The sequence below is a fragment of the Rhamphochromis sp. 'chilingali' genome (genome assembly GCF_963969265.1).
Source record: "Rhamphochromis sp. 'chilingali' genome assembly, chromosome: 12".
NCBI classification, from domain to species: Eukaryota; Metazoa; Chordata; class Actinopteri; order Cichliformes; family Cichlidae; genus Rhamphochromis; species Rhamphochromis sp. 'chilingali'.
Window position 1 is genome coordinate 1,341,660 of NC_137939.1, and position 13,341 is coordinate 1,355,000.

The 13,341-nt window shown below is 46.0% G+C and overlaps 2 protein-coding genes and 1 long non-coding RNA gene across 3 annotated transcripts in view; 2 read left to right on the forward strand and 1 right to left on the reverse strand.

Annotated features, from left to right (window-relative positions):
• LOC308406661 overlaps positions 1-12,178 on the forward strand; it is a 34,307-nt gene extending 22,129 nt beyond the window's left edge. Inside the window, exon 3 of the long non-coding RNA XR_013973576.1 lies at positions 8,844-12,178. This is a non-coding gene — a long non-coding RNA (uncharacterized lncRNA). The remainder of the gene's footprint in view (positions 1-8,843) is intronic.
• Positions 1-12,958, reverse strand: part of lgr6 (leucine-rich repeat containing G protein-coupled receptor 6) — a 38,079-nt gene extending 25,121 nt beyond the window's left edge. The window contains exon 1 of the mRNA XM_080897796.1: positions 12,193-12,958. Coding sequence (XP_080753922.1) covers positions 12,193-12,437 — 245 coding nt within the window. The 5' untranslated portion in view covers positions 12,438-12,958. The remainder of the gene's footprint in view (positions 1-12,192) is intronic.
• Positions 12,959-13,074: 116 nt separating this feature from the next.
• Positions 13,075-13,341, forward strand: part of LOC308407212 (uncharacterized protein) — a 30,166-nt gene continuing 29,899 nt past the window's right edge. Inside the window, exon 1 of the mRNA XM_080898747.1 lies at positions 13,075-13,341. This exon is cut by the window's right edge and continues 320 nt beyond it. The gene's annotated coding sequence lies outside the window, so the exon portion shown is untranslated.

The window sequence follows — 13,341 nt, forward strand, 5'->3', positions numbered from 1 at the left end:
GGAGCAACACGCAGACATACACACCCAGCTTCTGGGGATGCGCCCACAGATGGAGACAACTCTCCGTTATCTGGTCCTGATTAAAGAAGCCATAAACAAACGTTGTGTGAAGTCCATAACAGCGGCCTCGCTCAGACAGAATAAACACACAGCAACGGAGAGAGAAAATGTTTAAAAATAAAGACACACACACCGGTGAGTCATGGGGAAAAGGTTGAATGCAGCTCGGCTCGCCTGCGCTCTCCAACAAGCTCGTTTGGGAAGCCGGAGAAAGAGCGAGAGAGAGACGTTTCTGCAGTGCAGGCCAAGGCCTCCGCTGACAACTTGACGTATCGTTGGAAGGCACTGTGCTATGGCTTGTTTTTAAAATCAAATAACAGCTGTGGCTTTTTTAAACCATGATAATTATGATTGATGACTACCACATGTGCATTGTGTCGGCTGGCGCTGTGACGTGCAGATATTTTCAGCGCAAGTAAACGGCCGCAAAAGTAATGAGAAAGACAGCGCTCAGAAGATTTTGCAGGCTGTGGGAGTTTCACAATTAGAACTGTCCCCGTTTTACTGGCATCTCTAATGTGTGTGTGTGCGTGTGTGTGCTCTGTGAAAGAGAGGGAGAAGTCTGTGTATCAGTATCTATGTGCGCAGGACAATATTATTTCCATTTATAGGTGGCTGCGGTGTGTGTGGTGAGATGTCTGTCGCTCATTTTCACACCCCTATTGTTTCCCATTCAGCCTGCACATGTGGTGGGTGCAGGCCCTGGTTGCACTTTCACCACATCATACATGGACTCTGCTGGGACCTGGAAAGGGATTGCTGTGAGTGTGTGTGTGTGTTGGGGGGGATAGCGTGGAGGTTTCTTTTCTTCATTTTTCATGTGAGTATTCAGCAGGGAAACGTTCTGCCCTATCTTGGCCATCACGGCGTCAGAGAAACAGCCTGATATTGCTCGCAGGAAAACACATCTTTCAGCTGACAGAGGCGCACAGGCCATTGCCTTTCCTTAGAACTCCTGTTGCTGACTGACGAACTAAAGATTCCTCAGCGGCGCTGGGACGCATGCAGGAAAGCGGACGCGCGGAGACGCGCGCTCATCCGGCGCTCATCCGCAAACACACCCATAACATTTCTTTTTATCTCCTTTTTCTCTGACAAAGCCTGTGAGCTCTTCCTGTCTTCCCCCGGGGTGGGAACGGAACAGACGTGGATCTTCATGTGCACAGATGTGTGCATTTTTGCGTGTTTAAGCACGGTAACGTGTGGAACTGAGAAGGGAAAAGAAACGGATACATTTTCCATTTCTATTTCTCCATCGTTCCGCAGTTTGCAGACACACAATGTTCTCCGACTGATGTGTGTACGTGTAGGCTCGTCTGTGTGTGACTGTAAGGGAGGAGGAATTGGCATCGGAAGAAAGGTAAAGCACTATCTGACTGCTTTGTGCAGTGATTGATAGAGTAACCATGGCAAGTCGCATGTCTTAAGGGAGGAACGGAAGCATGAAGAAGCAGGGGTACATTTCCATTCATCGGCCGTGGCCTTTTCAGTCCCTCCCTCACTCTCTCTTTCTCTCTTATGCTGCTCTATCCCTCACACTCGCTCTTTCTCTCCCCATCGCTGTTTCAGATTTCAACTCGAGCATGAGGTTACACTGTCCTGTAGCTAGAATAATGTGATTTATCATATTTCCACTTCCCCGTCAACAGAACTACTGAAGTATGTTATCGGCTCTGTGATCAAAGGCGGCGTGTGTGGGGGGGTGTGAATGTGCCCCTAGCCCCACTGTAACCAATTTCAAACTGGATGCATTTCTGACAAAAAGCTGGTGATTTAGCGCAGCAAAACAACTCGCCACATCATATGAAAATGCCGTTGTTTATTTTTAGGAACATAGACACCCACGCTACAGCCACAGGCACTCACACATACTCCAGGTGTGGGTTTTTTGTTGTTGCTGTTTTTGTGAGGAGGGTGATGGACCACCCTGGTGACTGAATATACCCTGAGACCAGGGCAGATATGATCAGTAGTCAGGTGCCTGTTTCTGGAAACATTGCTAAAATGTGTCAGTGAGAGAAAGAGAGCGTAAGCAGGGGGGTGATATGATATGATGCATTTCACATTGAGGCCATAGCTCCCCCCGCCCCAACCTCAAACAAAAAAAAGAAAGGGAAACCTGTATGAAAAGACTTGTGGTATGCTGCTGCTACTAAACCTTACAATTGCATACAAAATATTGAGAGATCTTTCACCTCCCAAAAAATCAGTTTAATCAGAGCCACACCATCATTATTTGTGCTTTCATCTCTTCCCGTTTGAATCATTGTAACAGTCTTTTTACTTGTTACAACAAAGCAGCTTTGGATCGCCTTCAGGCTGCAGCAACAGAAGATCGCATTTCACTCCAGTTTTGCCTTCTCTTCAATGGTTGCCAGGAAATTTTAGGTTTCACTTTAAAATGTATTTTTAACTTTTATGACCCTACATGGTAAAGTTCCCCAGGATATCGCTGACCTGCTGAAACCTCATTCTTCTTCCTGAGCTCTTGGTTCTTCAGGTCAGAGGTCGCTACTGGTCCCATGTGCTCAGTTCAAAACTCGTGGGGATCAGGTTATTCAGGCAGTGGCACCAAGGTTGTGTAAATCTCTTTGCACTTTACAGAGTCCACCGACTCTTAAAAAGCGGCTGAAGTCAAGCTTTTAATTAGTTTCTTGTTTTACGTTGTATTTGATTGTTTTACGTTGTTTTCATATAGTTTTGCCTCTTGTTTTATTGTGAAGCACTTTGTGATTTTTATCTGTGAACCGTGCTTTATAAATACATTTTACCAACTTACACTCTGTGGTGTTTGTTTCGCTCTCGCTTCCTTTTCTAGTCTGTCTCTCTTTCTTTTTTGCCTCCCTGCCAATCCCAATCTCCCTCGCTCAGGTGGAAGTTCTTAGCAAACAAACAGCCAATAATGGCAGTAAGCGCTGCACCTTTGAAGGTGGCTTATATGTGAGGAACATTAGAGTAACAGAACCTTAGTGGAAATCAACAACCTAGAGTTCTGCCCTGAGGGCAGGAGTTGTGCATTAGGGCTGCTTGAGCCACACCTTGGCTGTCTTTCACAGCGATTAGAACTGTAATGTCTTCAGTTAGATTCAGTCTGATCCTCTCCGCTTAGTTCTTTGAAACAGTTAAGGCACGATGAAAGAGGATCTTTTATTCCACACAATGCAACTGGTAGTCAGTGCTTGGGCGCCGCCTTAAAGAGGGTCTAAATAGTTGTGTGCATTAGTGTGTGAGTGTGTGTGCATGTGTGTATTGTATGCAAGGGTGAGGTCTAAGTGTGTTTGCTTTTTTTCTGTCTGAATAGACTGACTGCTTTGGCATTCAGTTTCTCTCCCGGTCACACATGAGGTTGCACACACACACACACACACACACATACACACACACACACACACACACACACACACACACACACACCACACACACACACCCAAGAGTCAGGAAGGAGGGCACAATGCTGTCCTCCCCTCCTCCTTTCTCTAAAGATGTGTTTTTTCTCCCTCTCTCCCAGACTTCCTGGGAGGGGTACACTGCCCTTTGTGTCCGAAGGCACTCTCTTTTTATCTTTCCCTCTCTTATTCTCTCATTCACGGGGGACAAAGAGCAAGAGGGCGAGGAGAAGTTTTTCACCTGGATGAGGAGGGCCATGGGGAGGACTCTGCAACAAAAGTGCAGAGAAACAGAGAAGGAGGGATGAAGAGAAAAGAGGAGATAATGAAACAGAAAAGGGAGATGCTTCAGTGTGTTGTGCTCTTTTCTGCTTGCTGCGGTTAAGAGGAGAATGACAGGCGGATGTCTGGGTGGAGAGAGTAGCTGTTTAGTCTGAGGCCATGTCATGGGAAACATACTCGTGCCCTCTGGGACTTCATTCAACCCCTGGTATACTGCACACGCACATAAACACGTGCGCATACACACTTCATGTGCGCTGCCTGCCCTCACACACACACACACCCTGTCATGAGATTGGGGGCGGGGGGGGGGGGGTGTAAGGTCAAGCACTTCAGTAATGGAACAGGAAGTGTTGGAACAGTCGGCGCTACACAACATACAACTGCCTCCAACATGTGGACAGGAATGACAGGCAGCTGTTGTGTAGGCCAAAGCTTTGGAAGGCAGGAAGGCATTCACAGCCCCCCCCCCCCCCCCCACTCCACTAATGTGTTGTTTTGACATGTATATTTTGTCTAGTTTTCATGCGTGTTTGTCACATGATGTACTTTTTTTAATCAAAGCTATGAGTTTTTGCAGCATTAAAAGTTAATAGCATGCCAATGAACTCTTTAAAAAAATAGTAAACGTGTGGAAAAGGGTAGCAAATTTTATCGCTTCCTGAATGGGTATCTCTTACAGAGGTGTCCTCCCCCCCTTCTGCATTCTGATTCAAGGCAGATTCGCAGCAGTGGACACAACAGTAAATGAAACCCGATGAGTATTAGTGTCAGGCTCTATTATGACTTCATTTGGTTGAATGGCAGAAACAGGAGGACACTGGATCTAGTTAGAAGGCTGCTCAAATCCACTGCTGGCCCAAAAAGCGCTCACAGATCCACGATCAGGTCATCTGCTCCATATATTAAAGAGTACCCACGGATAACATCTAGAACTCAACTTAGATCAGCGCGTGATGAAATCTTACCCCACACTGCTGAAGACATGTGGCTGCTGTTGGTTTAAAGAGATTTAGTTTGGCGTCTTGCCATTCATGTAAAAAGTCCAGATTTCCTCTTTTGCTCCTTCTCAGATATGTAATCGAGACTTGAGTAAGCCTGACAGAATTCCCCCCTCCCCTCTTCACAGCAGATGGAAAATTCACCTGTGAAGTCCAGGCTTAGGAAGAATAATGATGTAGTCTTACCAATAATTATGCAATCCTGCTGAGCTCACTGCTGTTTCTGCATTCAGATCAGTCAAACTAACCCTCAAATATTAGACGTCCTGAGAAAAGATTTCGTCGTTCTTTATCCCCCCCCATCATTAATCTCTCAAACTTCTGTTTTCTACATCCCTGCTTTAATTTCTTGTACATTCTTGTGCAATATCCCCCTTTGGCTATGCTACTGTATTTGTGTTTGTGAGCGTCTGTGTGTGTGTGCGCACATTTACATGTGTCTGTAAAAGCTGCTTTGTTCCCTTTAGTTAATACTCCAGTCTACCATTCAACCTTATCCCAACTAGCACTGTAGTGACATCTCTGCTCTGTGAGATTCTTTGATGCATTAACCATCATTAAGTGAGTATGTGCGTGTGCGCCACTATTGCTGCCTGTGTGTTTCCTTGTGTGCAATGCCCACATAGCAGAATTGTTATGGCCCCGATCTGGCCCACACAATGTGCTTACACATGGCCCACATACCGCAAAGAATGACGGCTCTTTGGTGGCACAGATCTGGTTTGCTAGAGATGGCTCACACATGGGCCAGTTGCAAACACACTGGTGGTCCTGTGCTGGCCCACATGTGGGCCACCTCTGGCCAACCTGATCTGGGCCACCAAAGGGCCGTCATTCTTTACGGTATGTGGGCCATGTGTAAGTTGTGTGCAGCCACGGACCAGTTTCAAGCACACTGCTGGCCCTGTGCTGGCCCTAGATGTCAGCTTAATCAAGCCATGTAATAACATGTGCCGGAACATAATAGTGCCAAAGTAACATGACGAAACTGTTCAGATTGTGAATGGACTGATTCTTATATAGCGCTTTTCTTCTCTCCCGGATTACTCAAAGTGCTCTATCCAACATGCCGCATTCACCCAATCACACACTTTCTCTACACCAAGTGCTTCCTAACTACATTCATACACAGACTGGCAAACTGGAGGAGCCAGGGATCGAACCACTAACCTTCCAATCAATAGGTGACCTGCTCTACCTCCTGAGCTACAGCCACCCGCTGGTAATGATGAGTAAACCGTCACTAGGTTTTGGATAAAGTGTGCACTCACAAACATGTCAAATCTGCATTTGAAACGTTGGCTACCACAGCAGTATAGTATCACAACATGGCATTTGGGTCTTCTAACTAAAATAGGAAAATAAAAACATAAATACTGCCATCATTGCCAGACCTGGCCCACATCTGGTTGACATACACCCTGCCATGACACCAGTCTGTCAGCAGTGCTAGCTTGATGCCAGATCCAGGGAAGACCTGTTTTCTATGGGCCCAGGCCACATACACCAAACCTTAATTGGGCCAGATGTGGCATGCCATCACATAAATAGTGGTGTCATTGCCAGACCTGGCACACATCTGGTTGACATACACTCTGCCATTACACCGGTCAGTCAGAAGCGCCAGCTTGATGCCAGATCCGGGCCAGTCCTGTTTTCTATGGGCCTAGGCCACATAACCCAAACCACAATCGGGCCAGATGTGGTATGCCATTGCATGAACAGTGGCATCATTGCCAGGCCTGGCCCATATCTGGTTGACATACGTCTTATCATGCCAGAAGTCAACCAGCAGTGCCGGCTTGATACCAGATCCGGGCCAGACCTGCTTACTATGTGGGTGGAGGGTCTTGTGAGTACGTGCAAGTGTGTGTGTGTGTGTGTATGTGTGTGTGTGTTGTTTGAAAGGGCATTAAGTATCATTAGCTCTTACTAGTCATCACCTGCACACTGCCAGCCCCACATGAGCCACTTTGCTCTGCAGGTCTGGCCAACGATCACAAAGATAGGCAGACAGACTTTGAGAGATATGTCATGCACACTCTGCTGTCATCACTCATGTAAACATTCTCCCCCATGTCTCATCACAGGATCTATTATTTTAGTTTCCTATTAAATAAAAAAACAAAGTTACAAACTTTTTTTATGGGGGTTTAAAATTTAAAAAAGAAAACTGTAAAAAATAAAATTAAATCCAACTTTCTGCACAATCCATCTGAGCATTTTTTACTCTAGGACATAATCAGGTTATCTTAGATGTTTTAATCAGAAAAACACAGTTTTTGCTTCTTCAAATAGCCATTACATTTGTAGTTTGTGATAGGCTCATCTAAAAAGTGGGCCTTTCCTGAGCTGTTGTAACTGCATCTTCTTGCAGAAGTATAAAATCCTGTTTGAAATTCTTGTATTTTTAGGCAATAAACAGTTTCAAAATGTCTCATCAAATGCACATATGCCACATTCAGACACATAGATCCACATATGCATGGACATGCACTTGGACAGTTGGTGACATTCGGCGTGCCCCGTCCCAGGACAGGACAATGCCTTCTCTGTAGTGGAAAAGAGAGGGCTAGTGCACTTGCACAGTTTCATGCACATACAGTACAGACAGACGCTCATGCAAACACACACACACACACACACACACACACGTGCACTTGCACAGTTTCATGCACATACAGTACAGACAGACGCTCATGCAAACACACACACACACACACACACACACACACACACACACGTGCACTTGCACAGTTTCATGCACATACAGTACAGACAGACGCTCACGCAAACACACACACACACACACACACACACACACACACACACACACGTGCACATGCACACAAACAAATATTCCCATGGATTCCCTGAGCTGGAAAGAATAGGAATCTGGGCCATGCAGCCAATCTGAATTCTCTCAGTCAGAAGCAGGCCTTCACCCCACGACCGCACATCACAGGGAGAACATTCCTAGCGCCCCGTGTCATACTTGCGTCACACTGCCATCACACGAAAAACACAGATTTACATATTCAGTCAGTGGGCCAACAAGGGCCAAACAGTTTAATTCAGTCCCCATAAGCCCATCATGTGCAGGCTCTTGTACACATAAACTACAAAAACCACTTTGCTTTTCTGCTCTCTGCCTCCTCCACCCTAGTTCCTTTCAAGATCTTGTGTCATGATTGCTTTCTACTTTTTTCTAAAGGACAGGATGTGGAGCGGTAGAGTACACTATGGCCTCTGTGTCTTCTTTGGTTGCTGTTCCTGAGGGAATTACCATTGTTTCCATTGTTTTTCTGTACCTGCCTACCTACCGTCTGTCCCTGAGCAGCGTTTAAAAGCCTCCCAGGTCGTTCTCAGGAAACCACAAACCAGTGCAGTTCCTTCACCCTTCTGGCATAAATATCACTTAGCAATCGGAAGTGGCTTTTTTTCAGCCAGTGTTCGTTGCATGAGCTCCAGGGAATCTACTGTAGGAGAGCGCTGAGTTAACACTTTGAGGGTTTGAGTTGAGGAGAGGACAAAGGAGTTAATGAAGGATGAAGAGCATGAAAAGAAGGAAACTATGGTGCAGTTGATTTCTTCCTCTGTACAACTCTCTGATCACCATTGACAGCTGTTTGGCTTGTAGTCTAAACAGCTCCTCCCCAACTGACATGCACATTAACACCTTGAAGAAAAACAATGAAGTGACACCATCTGAGTACACACCCTGTGCTGTTCTTATTCCGCCGCCCGAAGGTGTAGCCATTGCTAGGTTTTTTCAATCAATCACTGCACAGGGATCACACATTTGCACTGCGTGAGCAGACCAACACCTGTTCTGTAGATGAATAGGTGAGGTGGGGGGGGGTGGGGGGGGGGCAGGAGAATGGCCTAAATGAGGTAGGAGGGGAGTGTAGTTGAGGCAGGGTGCTACCGTAGATGTCTGGAGCCAGGACACTGATGCTGGCGCTGATATCTTCTCTGTGAGGACCCTCCACTCTTTGTACACACACTCGAGCACACACTCAAGCACGCACACACACTGTTCTCTTTTTTCTTCTATGCACTTATTTCTGCTCTCTGTCAAATACATTTTCTGTTTTCTCTCTGTTTCTTGCAGACATGATGTTTACAGTGTGAGCTCCGGTCACTCACGATAGGAATCATTCCATCAACATAATGGCTAAATGACACGCACACGACTGCTACTGCCACGGTCACCACACAGGGCAGGATGTTGTCCCCTGCATGCGTATATATAGAATGTGTCTGTGTGATTTTTATTTATTTATCTTTTTGCCCCTGCTAAAGCAGAGTGTTCAAAGCTGTCCAATGCACATTTATTTCTGTGGCACCAATTGGTTCCCTTTTAATCATATTTTTATCTCTCCATTATTCTTAGATTCTTGCTTCACCTCCACTGGCTAGAAAAAAATCCCCTTTGCAATCTGGGTGGTCTTCACACACAAACTCACACACACACACACACACACAAACGCGTGTGCACATGCAGGCGTGCTCACACACTCCTCAGTTTTCCTCTGTCTGGTAATGCGCTAGCTGTGGTTTCCTGGCCCCAGCCAAAACACTGTTAGAAGTTCACCGCACTTACCGCTACCACTAGGCATCACCTAAATGCTTCTCAACTCCGGTCCAACCCCAGACCCAAATACACTCTTTTCCACTTACGCTCACACTGTTCAAGTAAGTGGAAGACGTGTAAACATGCGCACCTGACAACCGTAGAAACAGAGAGTATAGAAATATTACCGGATATCATATTAAACAGATAACGAGGGCATTAAAAAACATTGCTTTAACTATGTATAAGTCTATAGGTGGAAAGCCAACTAATTCACTTGCTCCTAACTAAGATTTGTGGTAGTCACACTACTCACCATCCTTTATGGCGTTTGACTTGTTTGCTGCTACACTTTAAACCACACAGGTCTCCAAACTACCGTACACGGTGTTCTCGCACTCAACACACATCCACACACACTCACAGAGACAAGCACCCCGGGGCACTGCCTTTCCTTCCTAATGCGATATCAAAGAGAAGGTCTTTCAAATGATCTCACATGACAGCTCATTTCAAGCATTGCCCACGGAAACAATTATTGCCATAAATCTCTACCCACTCCACTGCTAGCAGCTCCAAGCACCTTTGCCTCCCAGTGGCAACATTCTCTTGCAGAGTCAACCTGTAGTCGCCTCGGTGTTATGATTCAGAAAAAGAGAGAAAAATTTCCCTGATTACGACTTAATTATGTTTATGCCTATATGCAGTGGGGTCGTCCAAGTGTGCAAATAAACACTTGAAAATCGAGTGAATCATGCATCGCCTGGTTTCTCCTCTCAAGTCGCTAGCATGTGCATTTCGGCTCACTTTGAAGAGCTCTCCGATGACATGGCCGAATGATGTCATATACTTTCACAGAGTTGTGTGGATGTGGTTTATAATGTGGACTGTTCCCAAGCAAATCCCTGTGACCTCCACAGCCTACAGTATGTGCTTGGAGGCTAATCCAGAGTACACGTCGCAGCGGGGCGTGCTGGACAGTTCTGCAGATCCTGATGGGGATTGGACCGGCTCGCCGCTGTTGTAACCTTTTATGCTCGAGGATGAAATGAGAAACTCCAGCCTGCTGTGCTGGCTGCAGTTGTTTTCATGCAGTGTCTGAGTTTGGGAGAAGCTTGTTGTTTTGTTTGTGTTTGAAGAAGGAAACATTTCGTGTGCACTCTCCTGATTCGTTGTGGCATCTCTCCTGCCGTCCCACATTCCATCTTCTCTCTCCTCTACAACTAATGTGTTGACTGTGTGTGGGCGTGTGCGGTTGGTCACTGAGTTTATTTATCTTATTCTAAATCAGCCCTCAAACTCACTAATTGGTGCAGTTCCACCGTTAGGGAACGAGGGGAAATGAACAATTAAGCTTGTGTTTGTAGGAAATGATGTGTGTTTGTGTGTAGATCTGTATGTTTGTGTGTGGCTTGGGCGCAGCACTTAAGATGAGCGCAGATCTCCACTGAGGGAGTCTCATGTCATCATTGTTTTTGCTCTAGAGGAGGACTGAGGGGCTCAACGCGCTCCCTTTAAGATCAAGCCTGCCTTGGGTGTGTACGTGTGCTGACTTAGCTGTGTGACATGCAAGCATTGTTAGGCCAAAAGCCTGATGTTCTCATAGGTAGAGCGATTCCTGGACGCAGTAAGAGACCATATTTCACCACCATAAATGTGTTTTAACTTTCAAAAGAGCACAGTGAGATTTGGCCATCACAGGCTCCCATGACAGCACAAGAGGCGAGCATCATTCAAGCGGAGTTCTTTTATGCACCTCTCTTAAAGTCGTTTGCTACATAAACTCTTGATCTTTCTCCCCTCCTCCCGAATTCTGCTCCTCTGCTCTCGAAATACTTGCAGAGCCCCTAGTGAGAGCTTCTCTATCACGCCCTGTTTCCTGGATTTGACTTCTATGACTTTAGTATCAGTTATCACAAAGTGTCTGTAATCTGTCCTCTGAGGTCTTACGCAGTAAAGCAGTTAAAGATCTGGCTTTAAGCCACGACAGGGTGGTGTATGAAACTATCTTTTACATAATATTATGTCTAGAGCTTCTTATTACCCTTAAAGTGGCTGGAATTACATTTTTCATTGTATTTACAGCATCTGCCGTGCGCTCTAGCCAACGTATACGAATGAAATGAAAAAATGCTACTGTTCTTCGGTGTTTGGAAATGAAGTGTCACAAAGGAGTTATTTCATCAAGATATTTGTTTGAAAAAACATAATTAAATGAGCCTTTCCTGCACATGTTTCTGCTCTTTTCTTTGCCACTGTGCTTTTATTGCAACACAGTGGGACACAGAGTAGCGGCAAAGCTGAATGCTCAGCCTTTTACACGTTTGGACATCTGTGTTCAAACCCTTCTTGATTCACGCGCACACAAAAACATGCTTGTGTCAAGTGCTTGCAGCTCACACACATGCATGTGTACGCACAAACACAAAAGGCGCAGCATACACGTGTGCACACAAACACACAGTCTCTCTCGTGGCATGCCTCCAGTTGGAGCTCAGAAACCTGACACTGAAAGTGGTCCAGTTATTTTGCCATAGTGGCCAGCACACACGCTCTCTCGCTCCCGTGCATACACATGTTCCCGCCTGTCCATTTTTATCTGCATGTGGGCTTTGCCAGTGCTTCACATCCAGCCAGCTGTTGCCCACTGCTCTATTTTTACAAAATGATGGAATACCAGCCACATCTCGGCAGCATTAATTCATTTTTCAAACAACACTGAAACAAATGGGTACCAGACCGAGGTGAGTGAGAGGAGGATTGAAGATCAAGGTTAGGACTCAAAACACGAGGAAGATGATTAGTGAGGTAAAGGAAACACAGGGTGAAAAACTTAATAAAACAACCAGAGAGTCCTTTGTTGTTCCAACAGTGATGTGTTACTCACAGGTATGTGGTCAGCGGGCTGAGGTTGGCTGGCACAGATGATAGTCCCATCTCTGAGCAGTCAACCATGATAAAGATCCCGTCTTCTTCACAGTGGCACGGAGATGGGCACATTGTTGCCGCTGTACCCTGTCTGTCCTGGATCCGTCCGTACCCCCACGCTCCGGGGGCGGACCCCCAGACTCCTCCGGCCACACAGAGAAACAGAAGCACAAGAGGCATGTCTGGCTGACCACCTGTCTGCATCTGCACCTGTGGAGTTTCCCGACTTGTCTCACTCTTTTCTAAGATGCAGCGCTGATAAATGAGGAGTTTCTTCCCTTCTAAGTACTCCGTCGCTCTTCTAATGCCCCTTCCTATCCTTTTCTTCACTGCAGGTTGTCCGCACTGTAAATCTGTCCTGTCAAGACACTGACCTATTCATCTCTGTTTATTTACCTCTCTGTCACTACTTCAGTCCCATTGGCTCAACTTTATCTAGCTCCTCTTCCCTCTTGTCTGTCTCCTCTGACTCTGGCCTTGCCTTTTCACTGTCTTTCTCTCCTTGTATATATGTCTCTCCCTCTCTCTTTCTCTCCTTGTATGCATCTCTTGCTCTCTCGGTCTCTCTCTCCTTACCTATTGTAGAAGGAGCGCATGAGTTGTGAATGAGCTACACTCATTGGCCCACAATTTAGTGGGAGGGACCCGCGATTCTCAAACTCTTCCCTCTCGTTCTCCCTCTCTTCCCTTTCCCATTCTTTACTCAGGCTGAAGAGAAAGGGTGAGCGTGCAGTTTGAAGAAGGGAAAAGGGGAGAACAAGGTAACTGCAGTATGGTGCAGTACGGTGCAGTACAGTGCAGTACGGTGCAGTACAGTGCAGTACAGTGCAGTACGGTGCAGTACAGTGCAGTACAGTGCAGTACAGTGCAGTACAGTGGTGTGCGACAAGATTGATTGTGAGGCCTTATAAAGCCCCTGTGAGGGAAACTTGGGAAAAATGAGGTATTGTTTTCAGTTGATATAAGTTAAAGCAAACTCTGGAGAATCAGAATGAAAAGAGTGTGTGTGGATGTATGAGAGTGATACAAAGGGTCAGAGTGTTGTGACGGCCCATAATATACATGGTAAAAACTAAAGTGAATGTCTATGTTTTATGTAGTATGTTTC